The 18,199-nt window shown below is 53.7% G+C and overlaps 1 protein-coding gene across 1 annotated transcript in view; it reads right to left on the bottom strand.

Annotated features, from left to right (window-relative positions):
- Positions 1 to 18,199, bottom strand: part of Sardh (sarcosine dehydrogenase) — a 62,450-nt gene that overhangs the window by 19,488 nt on the left and 24,763 nt on the right. Inside the window, exons 15-18 of the mRNA XM_032902992.1 lie at positions 14,307 to 14,445; positions 12,537 to 12,650; positions 7,646 to 7,793; positions 3,628 to 3,721 (exon numbers count right to left, since the gene is read on the bottom strand). Coding sequence (XP_032758883.1) covers positions 3,628 to 3,721; positions 7,646 to 7,793; positions 12,537 to 12,650; positions 14,307 to 14,445 — 495 coding nt within the window. The remainder of the gene's footprint in view (positions 1 to 3,627; positions 3,722 to 7,645; positions 7,794 to 12,536; positions 12,651 to 14,306; positions 14,446 to 18,199) is intronic.

The following is an 18,199-nucleotide window of genomic DNA, read 5'->3' as shown; positions in this document are numbered from 1 at the left end:
GCGTCAAATGTTTCTGGGTGGAGACTGAAGCACACCACGGCAGACTTCTCTCCTTATGTTATAGTGAGCCACGTGCTATGAGGCTGCTCACCTTGAGGAACCAGGCCCAAGCTCGTAGTTGCTGACAGTTGGGCAACAACAAGACACTAGCATCTCCATGTCAAAGTTATCTTACAAAGACCCAGTTCTCCCTGAGCATTTCCAGGGACTCTCAGGCTGTCATTCCCTGGGCAGTGGCAGCCACTCTCCACTGCTCTGGGCTGCAGCTGCAAGCTCCCTTGAGCCTATGGGCGGGGACGCACACACAGAGAGCGGGCTGCACCTTCCTCCTCATCACTAGGGTTGGCCCAGTCCCACAGGTGCTCCTCGCCAACACATCTGGAATTCATTCGAGAGCCAGGGGAGGGGCTGCTGCGGGGCAGGGCAGCTGTACAATAGGAAAGCAGCATGGGTTCAGACCCAAACACTCGAACTCTCCCGATGGTCCACAATGGTGCCGTGTGTACTTGGTACCAGGAGGTACATTAGCAATAACGGCCATGGGTCAGCTTTGCTGAGGCATTGCCCACGTCTGGCCTCAAACATGGGCCCATCCATCTAATTGCCTCATTGTGATCAGCTAGTTGAAATAGAACCTGGAGTCTTCCCATGTTGAATGTTCTCTCATGTACCATGTATTCCTAGGCATGCTATCCTCAGGGATCTGCAGGGTTCTGGGCTTCCCAGCTCACCACACAACCAGTCTCCCCAAGACAAGAACCCTGGTCTTGAAAACAATGTCTTCTCCTATCCTGCCAGATCTAGAACAGCACTGGAAAGGGATGGGGCCCAGAATAAATGGGTAGGGCAGGCTGTCTCTGACTCAATGGGTTCAGTTATCGGTTCCTTTCTTAGGACAGAAAATTCATAGCCCCGTGTACAAGGACACCTGCCACTAGGCTGCTTCCGAGAGAAGAAATGGACCCCAGGATGTTTGAACATGGGTACTACTAAGGCAGGGGGTGGGCACAAGTTCTTGTATGTTGCAATGAACAAGCAAGGATTGCAGCACCACCAGAGAACAAAGCAATGTGCAGACCACGGCCACCATGCAGAGCGCAGGCCCGGCCTGCTTACAAACAGGCAGACGTTGTCATGGAGTAGACACGCCAGCCTCTAGGGATGGATAGATGAGCTTTCTTGAACTTTCTCATGTTTTACAACACAGCCAAGAGTTTGGCGACATGTGCTGGTCAGTGCGTCTTTGCCACATGGAGAAGGCCATCTTTATGTAATCATGCCATGGGCGCTGGACCATGACCCTATTCCAGGGCTGAGAGAAGCAAGGCCCAGTGAGGTCAAGGTTGTGCTGCAGAAGGGAGGTCTGGTTTGGGCTCAGTACCCAGCCTTCGCTGTGCGGCTATGGTTGGAAACAGAATGATGGTGTTTGGTTCTCTCTCTCTCTCTCTCTCTCTCTCTCTCTCTTTGTTTTTTACAGTGTTGGGGGTTGAACCCAGGCTTTCACATATGCTAGACAAGCACTGTACCACTGAGCTCTAGCCCGGCTCTCTTTTTACTGGTTATTTTAAATCAGAATCTTACTAAGTTGACCAGGCTGGCCTTGAACTTTCAGTTCTTCTGCCTTGGTGTTCTGCATAGCTGGGATGACAGGCCTATGCCCTGAGCCAGGCTATAATTCCATATGTAGCGTATGTCACCATAAGTCAGCCTGGCAGGAGACACAAGTAGCCAGTGAATACATCCTCCCCGAACCAGACACCTTTTTTGGGGCTTGGCCTGCCCATGACCCTGGGCAGTGTGCACTGTGTCAGCTCAGCCTGGGCCCTGGCCTAACTCCCAGGCCCCAGGTGAAGATTCCCAGGCAGCCTGGGAGGGCTGAGGAGGCAGCCATGGCCAGTACAGGGTCCCATGGGAGGGAGCAGCTGGAGTTGGGAACCCCACGCCGCTCCCCCCAGCCCACGGCGGTCCTGCTCGTGGTGGGAGGATGCTGATCTTGACAGGAGGGGATATATTCCCACCTGGTCTTCCTTCCATGAACATCCAAACCACACACAGACTGAGGCTATGCCAAGCCTCAGCACAGTGGAAGAGACACGGCTTTCCTTCCTCCACACAGCAGGACCCAGCCCGGACCAAAACCGGACTCTGGATGTTGACTATGCCAAAACAAATGGCACCAGGATGCCCTCGTGAACAACCCAAGCTAGAGTCTGAAGGTCCAGGGGCTGCCGTATCCCAGGATCCCACCATACTACTCTTTCAGAGCGCCCACACTCTCTGGTCTGAGCAAGCAGCTCTGTACTCGTGAAGCAGGAAACAAGCTAGACAGAGAACCCCCACCCCACTTCCTGAACCCTGGTGCAGCTTCCAGAGGGGAGGTGGAGTGCAGCCCACGTGGCGGCCTTTATCACCCATCCTCTCTGGCAGCGTTCTCCCTAGCACTCAGCGCCACTCTGTCTACTTGCTGACAGGTTCCAGCCTGGTCCCAGAGTGTCTGGCCCCTCTGCGGGTAGGGATCTCATTCTCCAACTGGTGTTCCTCCCCATCTCTCCGCAAAAACCTAGAGATGGCCAAGTAGAGAGGACAGGACATGCCGACAGTGTCCTTGCCCTCCTGCAGGCATATGTGTCACCAGCACAGATCTTTGTTTTGGGGGCCATTATCATTTGGGCAGCATGGGAAAGACATCCAGATTCTCTAAATTCAGTTTAGGGAAGTAATCCTCATGCAGCACGGGCTGGGGGCCCTGCAAAAGCTGCAGGAAATGAATGATCCAGGATGGCCTTAGTGGGCAAGCCAGCCTCGTCAGAACACACTTCCCGTAGTCACCGCTATGGGGTACTGCGGTATCTATCAGCAGAGGTCGGGGTCTCTAATCTCCCATGGGGGGGAAGATGATACTTGGTGTCTGTCACCATCAACCTCTCCCTCAGCCTTGAGAATCCCAGAGGAAACTACAATGTGCATTTTCCAACCTGGAGACTGAGGCCCAGGAAATGGAGGAGCCAGTCAGGGGCTAGGGCCCAGATTCCCTACCCAGGGTTTCCTAGAAAGCCCCTGGAGTCCAGGAGACCCTGATGAGGATGCTAACCATAACCTCGGAAGAGCCGGGCTTCATCACTTAGCATTGGACTTCTAAATTCTACAGTAGAGGTGAAATTGGGGGCTGACCAGGCTCCCCCACATCTACAACACCAGGACGATATTGTAAGGACGATATCGCAAGGAAGGAGAAGTAGCCTCCTCGGGGGATGTGGGAACCTGCAGAGAACTGTCAGCTCTCCCCAGCCCTGTTGTTTGTGGGGAAGCAGAAAAGCAGTAGTCCGGCTTAGACGGACATCCTCTACCACTTTGAGGAGAGGGCACAAAGGCATCTGTCTGTGCAAGCAGCGAAGCTTCTCCCCAGATGAGACCGGCACAGGCCAGGCACCAAGAAGAAGACACATGACCCCATCTTGACCCCACCATGCCTCTCTGAGCTCCCTCCAGGGTCAGGTTGGCTGTCATCATTTCTGACTGACATTGGGAGTCGAGGCCCAGGGAGATAAAGAGACTTGCCCGAAGGTACCAGACTCCCAGGCCCACTCTACCATTGCCCAAAGTTGCCCAGAGGCCATTGCCACCTACCAGGTGTCCAGCAGCTCTCACCAGCTGGTGGGTGGAGAAGGGGAAGGCTTCATTGCTCAGGTCAGCATCAAGCACATCCTGGAGAATGGCACGGCTGTGAACAAGGACAGGGTCAGTGAGTCACACAACGCCAAGTATTCCTGGACAATGGGGCCAATACCAAAGGGAGGGGGACAGCAAATGACATTTAATCTAGACAGTCTGGTTGGTAAAGGCCACAAGGGCCACCATGTGAGAAGGCCACATTTCTGTGGGCTGTAAGGGAAGGCAGGCTACAGGTGAGCTCTGGTTGTGGATGGCCAACTAAAACAGAGTTATCCGGCCACCAAGCACTCTGGACCCCACCTGAGTCACCACAGTGGTCACTGAGAGAGATTGGCATGGTGCCTGTTTTATATAGGAGAGTCAAACGTCAAGCTGTGGTGAGTAGACAGGACCCAGCAGGGAGCATAGGACACTGTACTGTACCTCCACCCCCATTACCACCACTGCTGCCACTGCCACTGCCACCACCATCCCTCACTCCCCAAAGCCACAGCCACCACAGTCACCACCACCACCGCCTGGTGCATCTCCCAGCCAAAGCCAAGAGTCCTCACAGGAGTCACACAGAGGTAGAGAGATTAGAGTCCCGTCCTCCTGGTGGACGTGAGAACAGGGGCCACACCTAGTGCTCATGGCTGGGTATCCTTACAGCACTGGACTTATCTTCAAACAGTGTCACATCACAGTGGCTCATACTGTCGTGTCCACTGCTTTTCTAAACCACAGCACTGTCCATTCTCACATTTCCACTGACACTAGGTCGTGCCGTTGAGGTACATTCTACTGTTCTGCACTGGCCTCAGCCAGTCTCTCTCTCTCTCCCCTCCCCTCCCTGCTGCAGTCCAGCTCAGGCCCTGCTACTGTGATATGGACAAAATCCTGCAGGCTCATGCCCCAAGCTCACCTCCCATGAAGCCCATGCTCAGGTCACCTCTCCTATGTCCCGCCCTGCTCCCTGTCATATTCGACCCTCTGTCACCCTTCAGCTCTTGACTCATCCAACAGTCACCTCCTCTAGGCAGTACCCCTGGATTCCCTCCCCAGGGGTCCCTGTATGACCACCATTTTTCTCTAAGCCAGGGGTTCCATGCCAACAGGACCCTACACCGCCTACTGCTTGGTACAAAATTATCTAGTGAGTGGTGCCAATTGCAAGCATCTGGGCTCAACACAGGCAGAAAAGCAAGTACCCTAGGACTGGAAACACCCCCACTTCTACCCATCAGGGGTCCCAGAGGGCTGCAGCAAGTTGCTCAGAAGTGCAGCCAGCCCAAATCCCCACCCCACAGAGCTGGGAGCTACCACCCACGCCCGCCTGAGGTGCTCAGCCGCTGCCTTCTGCCAAGATCCTTATGTAACCCCAGCCCCACGTGGTGTTAGCCCTAGAGGTTCAGCTCTGCTCTGCTGCCTCCAAACCTCCTAGAACCCAGGCTCCCACAGCCCCAGGGCAGCCACACAGCAGAGAGGTAGCCTGGCAGAATTCAGAGCTGTGCTGTCTTCTTCACGAAGCATAGATGTTACGTACGGCCTCTGAAGTGGGGCTTCAAGAACTGTGACAGAGGGTGGGGTGACAGCACCAGAGGACAGCCACCCAAGTCTGCCAAGGCTTGGAGAGAACAGGTGGCCTGAGGAAAAAGCCCCCTGGAGTCCTAGGGGAAGTCCCAGCCCCTCCTGGGCCTTGGCCCTAGCTGCTAAATGGAGATTTAGCCAACCCTCATAGAACCACAAAAACATGTGTCTATCACCTGCGGCCCATGCTGACAACTGTGACCATCCCATATAGCTCTGTGCGTCCCTAGCAACTACAGGAGGCTATCTGAACTGAATGAAGCTCAACAAATTGAGGAATGCAGCTGACAGAGGGGTCAAGAGCCAGGTAAAGGCTCAGCAGCTGCTGTACCCTAGCTCAGGGATAGCCAATTTCCAGAGTAGCTCCCATGACCCAGGGGTTGTGCAAAGTGCTCCCCACAGAGCTCAGTAACAAGGCTTGTTTGTGCTAGTGACATTACTACCCAGATGGGAAACAGGAGAGCCTTCTGGAAGAGGTGAGAAAGAGGTTGGGCGAGTAAGGAGCTGCCAGCCTGGAGGTTGCCACCCAGCTGTCCCCTGAGACTGAATCTTGATCAGACTGTCTGGTAGCCTCACCCCTTCCCTCCCGCCTCACCCACTGGCCTCCCTCACTCTAAAAATAGCCTGTTCCTGTCCAAGGTCACCATGCAATGAAGCTGGAGCCTCCTGCAGGACAGGAGGGACCTGGAGAGCAGCAGGTGGAACTCTACTCCTTCAGGTTGACAATGGGCTCCCCCTCACCCAAGGGGGAGTTTTGGAAGCCATGTCAGCACTACTGGCCCTGCAGCCAGATGCTAATCAAACCCTCTAAATGCTGGAATAAATGGTTTCCTTGTCCTCATGTGGCAGCCTTACGGAACTGCCCTCACCTCCTATCCCTCCCTCCTCCTGGCCTCCCTGAAAGGCACTCAGCAAAGGCTTTGCTTGACCTAGTGCCCCTCGTGCTCTCAGAGCAGTGGGTAGGATCTAGACTTAGCAAGAAGTGACTGGTTTGGTCAACCCCAAAGTGCCAAAATAGACACCACAGGAGCACACAGTCGGGGTTCCAGCAGGACACCCAGGGAGGAAAAGATGTCACCGAACAACCAAGTTTGTCATACTGATCCCCTGGGGGTCCCTACCTCCAAGAAGTGGCCCCCCTTCTTCCCTGTCTTTCCCTTCTTCCCTTTGTTTAACGTTCCACTTCCAGTCTAGGCGCAGGGCCTCCACCAAGCACAGATGCATCTGTGGGCCGAGCACACAGCAGGCCCTGCTGGTTACCAAGGAACGGCATCTATCCAGGTGCAGCTGTTCATGACAGTTTTGACTTGGTGACTAGCATGTGGATAAGGATATGAGAAGACCTGATAGGCTAGGAGGTTTCCCACGTCCTTCTTCCTCGCTTCCCAGAAACTGTGTGGCCCCGGCAAACGTCTCTACCTCAGTTGCATCAACAAGAAAAAAGCATTCACGACCACCTGATACGGTCAGCCTTGTCACTCTGCTTGGACTGGGTGGAAACTAGGAGATTAGGAGGGAGAAGCTCCAAGTCCCTGGGGCGCTGAATGTGGGCAGCATGGGCACTGGACAGAGTGAAAAGGGAAAGGGAATAAGTTCTTCTCACGTGATCTCCTTCTCTCTCTCCCTCTTCTTTCCCCGTTTGCTCTTTCTCCTCTCTCCTCTTTCTCTCCCCTTCTCCCTCTCTTCTTTCTCTCCCCCCTCTATCCTTCTCTCTCTTTCCCTTTGAATCTATCTGTCTTTGTCTCTGTCTCTCTGTCTCCACCATGCCTTAGGTAACTGTTTTACAGACATCCAGCATCAGAGCATCATCCCCACCCCTCTCCTCCACAGGTCTCCCATCAGCAGTGAGTGGAGGCCAGGTCAGCTCTACAACTGGCTGGACTTGGTGGCTGTTCACAATTCGTCTGTTTTTCCTTCCTGTTTCCCCATCCTGTCCCTTCCCCCAAGCTCTACCAGAGTGGTCTTTCCAAGGTGTATATTTGCCACACATCCTTGTGCCTCAGACCCTCAGTAGCACCCAGGGGTCCTTACGACTCCTCCTGCATCTGGAACAAGGCTCAGTTAAGAATTAGAGGGTACTTGAATGGTGGATGGCCTTGTCTGGCCAACAGAAAGAACCAGGCAGCCTCTCCTCAGCTCTCCATTTACAAATTGGAGGGGGTCCACCCATGGCCTGGCTCTATCCACTTGTGGGGATGAAGATTCATGGCAACCAGAGACTCTAAGGAGTCATCACTGAACACAAGGCTGTAAAGTCAAGCTGCTCCTGGTACAGGGCTAGCCTAAACCTGATACTTTGAAAATTGCATTCATTCAGATGAGTGGTTGTACCCATGAGCTGGGCTGGAGGGACTGGGCCTAGGTGGACCCAGATAACCCAGGTGTCAGGTTCTTATTCTCTCACCTGGCTGGGCCCTGGATACTGAGCATGCCCAGATCTTCAGAACAATCCGTAAGCTGGCACCGGAACTCCTGGTCCTGCAGCACCGTGTTTATGTGGGACCAGTTGTGTTGGGCCACAGCCCCACCAACAGCTAGGTAGTAGCCATCCCCTGGAGGAGAAGCAACAGGTTTAGAACAAGACCTTGGGACAGGAAACATGGAGAGGGACTCCAAACTCTTACTGAAGAAAGTGTATAGCTTGCTTCTGGCAATGGGCAATATCAAGGGCTTCTACCTGCTTCTTAGAGAAAGGGTTAGAACACTGGTGCCTTCAGGTCTAGGAGGGAGCGTCTATCCTGCATCAACCACTAGGGCGAAGTGGACTCACATAAATATTTTTCGCTCTCAAGTCTCATGTCCTTACTAGTCATCATAACTTCCCATCATAACACACCCCATATGCTTGGGCTCCCTGACTCTGCCCTTCTGAAGTTCACTGGGCTGAGGGATGCGAGAGCGAGAGGCGACACTCCCCTCGGGATGGCTAATCTTGACAGTCAATTTGAGAAGGCCTAAAATCACCTAGGAGACAAGCCTCTGAGCATGTCTGAGGGGTCTCGAGATTCAGTTAGTCACACTAAGAAGACCCACCCAGACTGTGGGTAACAGCGTAGACCAGGGTGCTAGACAAAGTTAAAGAGAGAGAGCAAGCCGAGTCCAGCATTCATGTCTCTCTGCTTCCCGAGTGAGGATGCCACATGGGCCAGTCTTCTCAAGGTCCTGCCACCACATTTCCCCACTCTGCCCTCAGACTGTGGGCTGATGAACCCATTCTCCTTTTAGATGCTTTAGTCACAGGAATTAGAGAAACGGCCAATACAACCTCCATCACCCAGGGTGTTAACAGAGCAACTCCCCCAGGCTTCAGAAAAGGAAACAACAGTTTAGAGAGGAGAGATGTGCTGGAAACATATGAAACCCACTGTCCCTATGGCCTTAGGGCATCTACAGAGCAACGCTGGCCCTGGGACTCTGCCCTTGGACACCAACTCACTTCCACCAGGCATTCTGGGAAACCACGGCCTCAGAGCTTAATGACCTTGGACAGCTCTGTGGCCTTAGATCCAGTAAACAAGTTCACCAACCTCCCGGTCCCATCTGGAATTCAGGGTTCTCAAAATTGTCTGTCATTGTCAAGGGCACTAGGACCTGTGGCAGGCAGGTACCACCCTCTGGACTGAGCCTGGCACAGGGGCGGTAGGGGGAGGCTTCAATGTGCCCCTCCCCCATCTTTCTGACTTCCTTCTTCATTGACTCCTACAAGGTTCCTCTGTGTCACAGTGCAGGCTCTGGAAGCCTCTGGGCCCTGGTCACTTGCTTAGGAGACGGGATGTAACTGGAATCCCTTTACAGGGCTGCTGGGAGGAGGCAAAGCCATGGCAGGCATAGGAAGTGGTGTCTGGGAGGCAGAATGGCGATATTTTACCCACTCTGCTCCCCGTCCCCTTTAAGAGTCTCTTCCTGTTTGTTCTCCCAACTTGGGTGCCAATGTCCTTGGAGGGAAAGGGGAGGGTGGTGCTTACACTTGGTAGGCTCGGCCCCCGCCCCAATCATGCTCATAAGAGAACCAGATAAGCTGCCGCCTGGAGGACGCAGTCCTGAGAGCATCCACAGTCTGGCTGCGACCCTGCCCTGTGAGCACCTGAACTTCTTCCTGTCTAGGGAAGGGACGGCTAACAGCAGAAGCCAACGGCCTTGGTCTCTATCCAGGAACATGGGTCCTGATGGAGGTTCTGAGGCGAGGATGACCTAGCAACCCTGCCTAAGAGCCTCGAGCTAGTCCCTTCCTTCCTTCACTCGGGGTTTAGCTTTACTGCCATGCCAGCTAGAAAAGGAACAGGAAATGCTCCTATGGAGTCTAGCACCCTCCTCCTTCCACAGACCACCAGCCCTGTACTCCCCCTGACCCTATCATTGTGTGCTACGACACCTTGCCTGCTATTCCAGATCCATCCCAAAGGCCTCTGGAAAGCCCTTTTCACAGAAGAGCCCCTTGGCATCCCTCGTGCCTCCCTCACCCCCACATCCCATGTGCACCCCAAGTGGCCCCAGCCCCTGGTGTGTAATCACTGATCTGGTCAGCCTACACTCACACTTCATGGCCCTAGGACCACCCAAGCTTTCCCAGAGCCCTGGCATCCTCGCCACCAGCCTTTGAAGCCCGCCCTGTGGGACCTGGCTCTATTGAGCTCTATTTGATCCTGCCCAACTCTTCTCCCTTATTTGCTGAGCCTCGACCTCCATGGCCAGGCAGTGTCATCTCCTCCTGGAGCCCCTCCCACTCCCCACCCTGCACAGCTCGGGAGCAGTCCCAGTCTATGACAACCAAAGCCAAGCACTGTTCCTGCCCCTCATCCAGGCTGCTCTCACCAGTGATGCACTCTAAAGAGTATCCTCTGAGCCAGCGGTGGGCAGAGGCCTGTCTCCTCAAGTCTGGCACCTTTATTTTGGAGACACCTCACAGGAACACACACACCCGTGGAAGGATGCCGTCTTGGGAGGTACACAGGCTTTGGCCAGCCTGTCCCACAGCAGTATCTGTTCATCTTCCCGAGCTTCTCCTGTCTTGTACAATGGGCCTGCCTCCAGCACAGGGAGCCTTCAGGGGCAAAATGCTGCCAGAGCACCGATCAGAGCCCACCAAAGCCTCACGCCCTTCCTCCTCAGGAGGAAGAGAGACTGTGGGGGATAGGAGAGAGGGAGGGAGGGGAGAGAAAGGGAGAGAGACATCGAGAGAGAGAAAAAGAGAGAGGGAAGGGGAGAGAGGAGGGAGGGAAAGAAGGGTGACAGGTGGATAGGAGGAAGGAGACAGGGGAGGGAGAAAAGGGGACAGGGGAAGAAAAAGGAGAGGGGAGGAAGGGAGGAGAGAGAGAGAGAGAGAGAGAGAGAGAGAGAGAGAGAGAGAGAGAGAGAGAGAACAAACAGAAAGCTCCCTGGTCCCTGCTTGAATTCTGGACAGTGTTCTTAATCCCAGTCCAAAAGGTATCCTACCATAACCAACTCTCAACACTCTCTCTCTCTCTCTCTCTCTCTCTCTCTCTCTCTCTCTCTCTCTCTCTCTCTCTGTGTGTCACATGTATATCTCGGCCCACATCCGGCTACCAGCCTGAGTTTCCTACCAGTTGGTCTGAGAATAATGTGCCTGCTTGCCCTGGGCAACCTCCCCATTCGTCTGCTCTACTGAGACAGAGCAGGGCAGATCCACGTGAGCCAAGGGGCAGAGTCTCACCCCAAGCTCCTCTCTACCATTTCCAGATGTGGGGCGAGCTCTGTGGGTGGCAGGTCTCGTATGCCAATCTCATTATGTCGGTGTGTTTCTGACAAGCAAGCACACCTTTTATAATATTAAGAAAGATGAATAAAGATTGATTTAAAATTGCTTCCGAGATTGACAGCTGCTTGGCACACAGCCTTGATCGCATGTAAATCATCACATTCTCTTGACTTACTGGAGCTCTGGGCCGCATGCATAATTAACATGCATATTAAATATACACATACTTAATGAGATGCATATTCATCAGGGGACCTGTGTCAGTGAAGGAGCCGTTTCTCTGCTGCTTTTGGGGTATCCCTCGGATCCACAGCCTCCAGGGGATGGGGCTCACTGGATCATCTGGTCATGCCCTCTGGGTGTCTCCCCCAAGCACTCAGCCCCAGGAACTGTGCACCGGGTGGGAGGCACAGGGTAATATATCACAAAGCATTTCCTTGAAAAATTCCAGCAAGGTCCCTATTGCCAAGATAAGGAAACTGAGGCTTGGGAGGCTCCTGGCTCCTTCGTTTTTACTCATTCCTGTAGCAGCTGGGCAGGTAGAGAAACTGAGGCTCAGAGAGCTAAGGTCTCAAAATGTAAAAATTGCAAAACAGGGTGGTGAGGATATAGCTCTGGGATAAACAAAGTACATGCTGAGATGTGCTTGGTCCTCGCTTTAACCCCCAGTTAAATCAGACCTCTGGCCATATCACACACAGGGATAAGGGTACTGACTCCCCCTCTGTCCCATGACCAGACTGGAGCTTAGTGGCGCCTCATTAAGTTCCACTAAGACACAAACAGTGGGGAGAGCTAGGAAGTAGTCACATCTCCATATGGGTCAGCACTGTCCACTGTCAGCCTCTTGGATAGCAGCTCAGAGAGCCACATAGTTGTTACCTCCTCCCTGCAAACCACCCTTTAGAAGTACCAATGCCTTTCTTGGAAAAAAAATACATGCCCACTCTGTTCCCTCTCTTCTCCTGGTGGACATAGGCCACGGGACAGGAGGCAGAGCTGGCCCATAGGAGCTGACAGGTGGGATCCAGGGTTGGGGTGACAGGAGGAAGTCTTGTCTACATGTAACAGCTGAAGCTGTGTGAACAGGGCTAGAGTGCTGAGCTGCCCGTCATTACGGGTGTGCAAGGAGGAGTGGAAGGACACAGAGGGGGCACTGAGCCCAGCATCGGGGGACCTGCCTGAGACGGGCAGCAGCTCACAGACTGGGACTAGCCCAGATGGCACGGTGGAAAGAGACTGAGCTCTGAGTGGGAGATGTAGCCTGCTCTGGGCTGATGCTAGCCTGGGTAGCTAGGCTGAGTGCACCCACGCCAAGGCTGCTCCAACATGCCACAGCCCCAACAGGTTCAAAGGCATAATTACACAGTGCTCAGAGCGACAGCACAACCACCCGAACACAGCCTGCACTTAGCCTGAAATGAGACCAATAATCTCTAGGTCCTGACCACGAGTGGACATGACAGGTAATTACACAGTTGTCCTGGATAACCCTCCCTGACCTTCTGGACACTGGTAACTTGCCAGTCCTCTGAGCAGGTCACATCTGTGCCAGTGCCACTTCTCACGACAACCTTACCTTCAAAGGCAGGGGCCAGGGGACTGGCCTGGGCACCAGGGGCCAGGCGGCTAACAGTCAGGTCGCTCTCGGTGCCTCCCCGTTGGTTCAGCATGCATGTGTACACCGTAGAGCCTGGCAACAAGGACCAAGATGTGAGCTCTACCAAAGCTCGTTCCTCCTCAAAGCCTGGAGGACCCACAATATGAGGTCTCCCTCATAAGGCCTCCTACCCTATTACAACCAACCAGATCATTGATGAGGTTATCCGTGATTGCCATCTGGGGAGGGATTTCTTTGGAAATGGTTGCCTGGCTCCTCCCTCATCCCCATCTTCATCATCCACATCAGTGTGCCTGATATGGCAGAATCACTGTCTATGGGGGAAGCGGTCATGTTGGTGACCCGTGGGCAGGAAGAGGAGTGGAGGGGGTAAATGGGATGGGTAGAAGGGTGTGCACCTGGTAGATAGGCAGAGATGTGTCTGGTAGGGAGGGATGGAGGACAAGCTGGTGGTGGAGGGGGTGAGCAGGTGGGTAGAGCTGATGGAAGATTCACAACAGCAAAACCCAGCTGCACGTGGGGCTGCTGGGATGCTCACTCGGGGTGTCACAGGCTGAAGACAGACATGTTAGAGGTGTGACCCCAAGACTTGTGGGTGAGACCTTATTTGGATATGGGGCCTTTATATCCCTGTGCGAGGCAAGGTTACTCAGATGGGCTCCCACCTAGTGGGACTGTTTAGAAAGAGAGGAAAGTTGAGGCCTGGGGAGGTTCAAACCACAGGAGCCACGTGAGAAAGTCAAGCATGGTGGGGCACACTTGGAATTCCAATGCTGCGTCCCTGGAGCTCACTGGATGACCAGTCTAGCCTACTTGAGGAGCTCCAGGTCAGTGAGAACCTTTGTCTCATAAAACCAAGATGGATGGTTCCCGAGGGGTGACACCCAAGACTGCCTCTGACCTGACTTCCCTCTGACCCATATGCATGCATGTACATATGCACACACACATGCACACGCAAACAAGCATGTGTGCACACATGTGCATGCACACTCACACATGCACACACAAAGAAAGGACAGGGAGTGCGGCCCGTAGCATCAGAGGCAAGGAGGAATGAAACAGCTACAACCCAAGCAAAGCCAAGGCTCCCAGCCTGCACCAAACTGGAGGAGACAGGCAGGACCCCACTCATAACCTTGGAGCAAGGACACTCAGCTAGCACCCCGATTCTGACCTCTGCCCTGCAGGACCACGAGTTAATCCATTTCTTATTTGAAAGCGCCCATCTTGTGGGACTTGTGACAAGAGCTATGGAAAAGGAATGAAGACGAGGACAGCAGGGTGGACAGCGGGGTGGGCGGGTGACAAAAAAAGTTGATTATCCCAAATATTTCATAGGATACACCACAACAAAAATTGTTCATTATTTACTCAAGACTCGATTTTTAACTAAGCATTATGGATTTTTGATTCTGGCAACCACGCAGGAAAAGCGCAATGATAGTGGGGGGGAGTGACTGGGTTCAAGTGCCAGCAGGTGCCACCCTCTGAGTACTGCGGCCCAGCATTCCTTCTGTGAACAAAAGAGGAAGGCGTCCAGGAAGGGGAAAGAAGAAAGGGTGGAAGAGGGGAAGACCCTGGGTTGGGGTGGGCGACAGGGCATAGAGGGCCAGGCCGCAGAATGGTTAGACCCGGGGAAGAACAATAGGCCACCTGTCTGCCCCTCGTCCCTGTGCCCAGGGAATTCCATCTGACTCTGAAGCAGGAGAGCACTGGGCCCAGTACCTGGGGGTCGGTTGACATCTGCCGAGAAGAGCCAGTCTGCAGCTTTCCTGGCGTCTGCCCCCAGAAGGTAGAACTTCCCGAAGTAAGACATGTTGAACACCGCAGCAGCCGTTCTGCAGGCCACACATTCCTTCTGGATCTGAAAGGCCCCGTGGAGGAGAGGCTTTGTGGGATAACAGCCCTGGGGCCGTCAGGATGGGCCTCCTGACACACTTACCCAGAGCCCCCCCACCGCCTCCCTCCCAGCCTCTCAGTCATCCCAGCTCAGGGGTCACCCGGAACAGAAAGCACACAGAGGACGTTGGGCACGAGTCATAAGTAGGCTCTAGCTCTCGAAACAATTGCCCTAAAAACCAGGTATGGTGGCACAGAGCTAGGGAGGTGGAGGCAGGAGGACCAGAAGTCCAAACTAGGGATGCAGCCTTCCTCTTCAAGAAACCAGAGAAAGCTAAACACACAGCAAGCCAAAGGAGAGACGACCAACGTACAAAACCCACTGCAGGTCTGTGCGTTAACATGGGGCAATCTAGAGGAAAAAAAAAATTGTTCGTTCTCCACAGCCCCCAAAGCGATAAAAATACCAAGACATAAGCTTGACAACAGAAATGCAAAGTTCTTATTATAAAAGGTAAAAATGTGTGTGCGCGTGCACATGTAGGTGTGGACACCATGGGTTGATAGCTGGCGTTTTCCTCGGTTGCTCTCCGTGTTACTTTTCGAGACAGGCTCTCTCACTGACCCTGAAGCTTGCCGATTGGCTAGACTGGCTTGGTCAGCGTCCTCCAGTCTCTGCCTCTCCAGGACCTGACTCTTTATGTCCAGCCTAGGGATCTGAACTCAGTACCTCATGTTTGCACACCAAGCCCACTACTGACTGAACCGTCTCCTCGGGACCTAGGAAGGATGTTTTTGAAAAGAAACTATAATGACCAAAAACCAATGGAAAGGCACCATACGTGTGTGGCAAGAAGGCCACACTCTCGGGTTGACCTGCAGACCTGACTCAGTCCCTATCACAGCCTCAGCTGGATCCTTTGCAGAAGGTTAGCTCATGCTAAAATTCACACGGAGTCTCAAGGGGCCAGACTGCTAAACAACCTAAAAAAAGAAGGACCAAGTTGATGTGGTCACACTCCCTGATTCCAACACTTGCTGGGGCCCGGGGAGGGGGAGCTACAGTAGACAAAACAGTGTTGGGCTGAACTAGGGATGGAGGTGTGGCTTAATGGGCAGCGCCCAGCCTGGCAATCACTGTGATGAAGTTGATGGAGACTGGGCTTTCAACAAGAAGCGCAGGGAATTCCATGGGGATACAGAGCCCTCTTAGCAAATGGATACCCACAAGCAAAACAGTGACATTTGAACACGTCACTGTGCCCCACCAGACTCCAGACAGAAATGAGAAACCCTTAGAAGAAAATCCAGAAGTATGTGCACATGTGGCCCCAGCCAACTTTAGACATGATGTTGAAGGCATACACAACACAAGGCTAAGAGATGAATTGGGACGGGGTTGGGGATTTAGCTCAGCGGTAGAGCGCTTGCCTAGGGAGCACAAAGCCCTGGGTTTGGTCCCCAGCTCCGGAAAAAAGATGAATTGGGCGTCATCAAAACGTTATACATTTGCACAAAAGAATCTGTTTGTGTTGCAGATGGTTCCAGAATGACAGCAAAACGGGGGTGGGAGAAACATAGGAACTCTGCATCAATCAAACCAGGGACCCACATCCAGGATGTGTATTTATTTTAGGCTCTGTATGTGTGTATGGTGCATGTACATGTGTATGGGCTGTGCCAATATACGGTTGCATGGGCCAGAGGACATTGGGGGTCTTAAGCTGTCAATTTCCATATTTTCCTCTTGAGACAGGGTCCCTCACTGATCCTGTGTCAAGGATGGAGTAGGGGATGGATGGGGGTAACTCCTAGTGACTGTGGGGCTTCCTTGTGGAGAGACGAAGCTGCCCCGAGGACTTGCTGGGGACAGTGAATGGAAAGTTTTCAATCAATGAACCGGGTGCGGTGGAAATTATCTCTCAATAAAGCTGTTGACCACGAAAAAGAGTGCACACCTCGCTGCTTCCTCCTAGCCACTGCCCGGCTGTGCCAATCTCACTTTCATTCCTGAGGGCACAGATGACGGTGGTGGTAGGGGCCACTGCCATGGCTGGACAGCCAGTGTGTGTCGGAAGCTGGACTCGACTCACCGACGAGTGAGATGGCTGCTACCAACTCTTGGTATCCCCAGGGCTCTGGACTTCAGAGCAGTGCAGTGAAAAGCCTCAGAAATGTTCCTAGCATGGCCACAAAGGGCCCTCGTCACAAGGGTGACAGTGAAGGTCTCCGGAACCACACCCATGGCTGAGCCAGGCAGAGAAACCAGCCTTTTAGACCTTGTAGTAGGCTTCTGGGCAAACTCCATGCCTTGGCACAGCATGCTGCCTCCTTAGGCCTCAGCTCCTCTGCCTCTCCCCAGACATCATTAAGGATGGCTCCCTGTCCAGCGGGCTTTGAGGTGCCTTTTCTGGCACTGTTAGAGCTGCTGACCCAAACCCAAACAGCTCCCCCGGCTGACACTCTGTCTGCCTGGCTGGGAAGCTGCCAGCGTGGAGAACAAGTGTGCGTTTCATGCAGGGACTGTCTCTGGTGCGCTTTGCGGAGGCTGGATGGAGCTGCTAAGCCAAATTGGCATCTCCCCCAAGCTTCCACACACTCCAGGGCCGGGAGTCCCACAGGCTGTAGAAGCTGCAGGTGTTGAGGTGCCAGACGCAGCCATGCACCTCCTTGAGGGGGTTGTGGGGACCGGGCACCAAGCTGGCTCGGGAACTGCTTCGCTTTACGGAGCTGCTGACTTCTGCAAACTCCCCAGAGAGCTCTGACCTGCCTCAATAACTATTTGCTTCCCACACGAGCTTAGGGGAAAGCGGTGGGAACAAACGGGCCCTTGCTACCAGCACTGGCCACAACGTGCCATTGAGTCTGGAGAGACACAGTGACAGTGACATTGACCGTGAGGGGCCCGAGTGATGCCGTCCCTGCCTGTGAAGCCCTACCCTGGATACCGTGATGCCCTCCTGATGCTTTGCCCACAGTCTAGGGCCCAGGCTCTGCACCGACCTAAGGTGCACATCACATGCATGGGATCCCAGGAGCTTCTGCCTAGTGACATACCCAGACAACTGGAGTCCTCGGAGGAGCTAGGGAGGCATGGCAGGGACACTACCAATGCTCATTCTGTGTGGGCGGCCTGTGGGGTACAGGCTGCTGCAGGGATGCCTGGCCCCCAGGACTCAGCACCTCAGTATTCAAAGGTAGAGAACCAAGGACTTTGGAGAAGAACGGCAAACTGCCCGGCCAGCTTCACCTGCTCACTTTCCCAATCAATGAACAGATTCCAATAGTGCAGCCATCCCAGCCCTGGTCTCTTCTGCTTTGTCCTTCCAGTGGCCTTGGGCACAGGGCCAGCAAGCCCTCCTTGCTTTAGACCTTCTCCACTACGAGGAGGTTGGAGGCTTCTGCAGGCCCCAAGAAGAGGAAGTTGCATCCCTCCTGGATCACGGGGGTGTAGTCCTGGCCCAGAGCCGCTGACCGAGATTTGTCTGTGTGTGTTTGTTTGTTTGGGTTGGGTTTTTGTTGCTGTTGTTGCTGCTGTTCTGGGGATGGTAGTTGTGTTTTATTTTGTTTTTGCCCACTTGATACAAGCTAGAGTTATCTGGGAAGAGGAACCTTGGTTGTTGTAAGACACTTTCTTGATGAATGATTGATGCAGGAAAACCTCGCTCACAGAGGGCTGCACCCCCCATGGTAGGTGGTCCTAAACTGTCTAAGAAAGCAGACTAAGACAGACATGAGGAGTGAACCTGTGAGTCTGGTCCCTCCGTGGTCTCTGCTAC

This window comes from Rattus rattus, chromosome 5 (genome assembly GCF_011064425.1).
Source record: "Rattus rattus isolate New Zealand chromosome 5, Rrattus_CSIRO_v1, whole genome shotgun sequence".
Lineage (NCBI taxonomy): Eukaryota > Metazoa > Chordata > Mammalia > Rodentia > Muridae > Rattus > Rattus rattus.
Note: the sequence above shows the minus strand (reverse complement) of the source record. Positions and strands in the feature narration are given on the sequence as shown.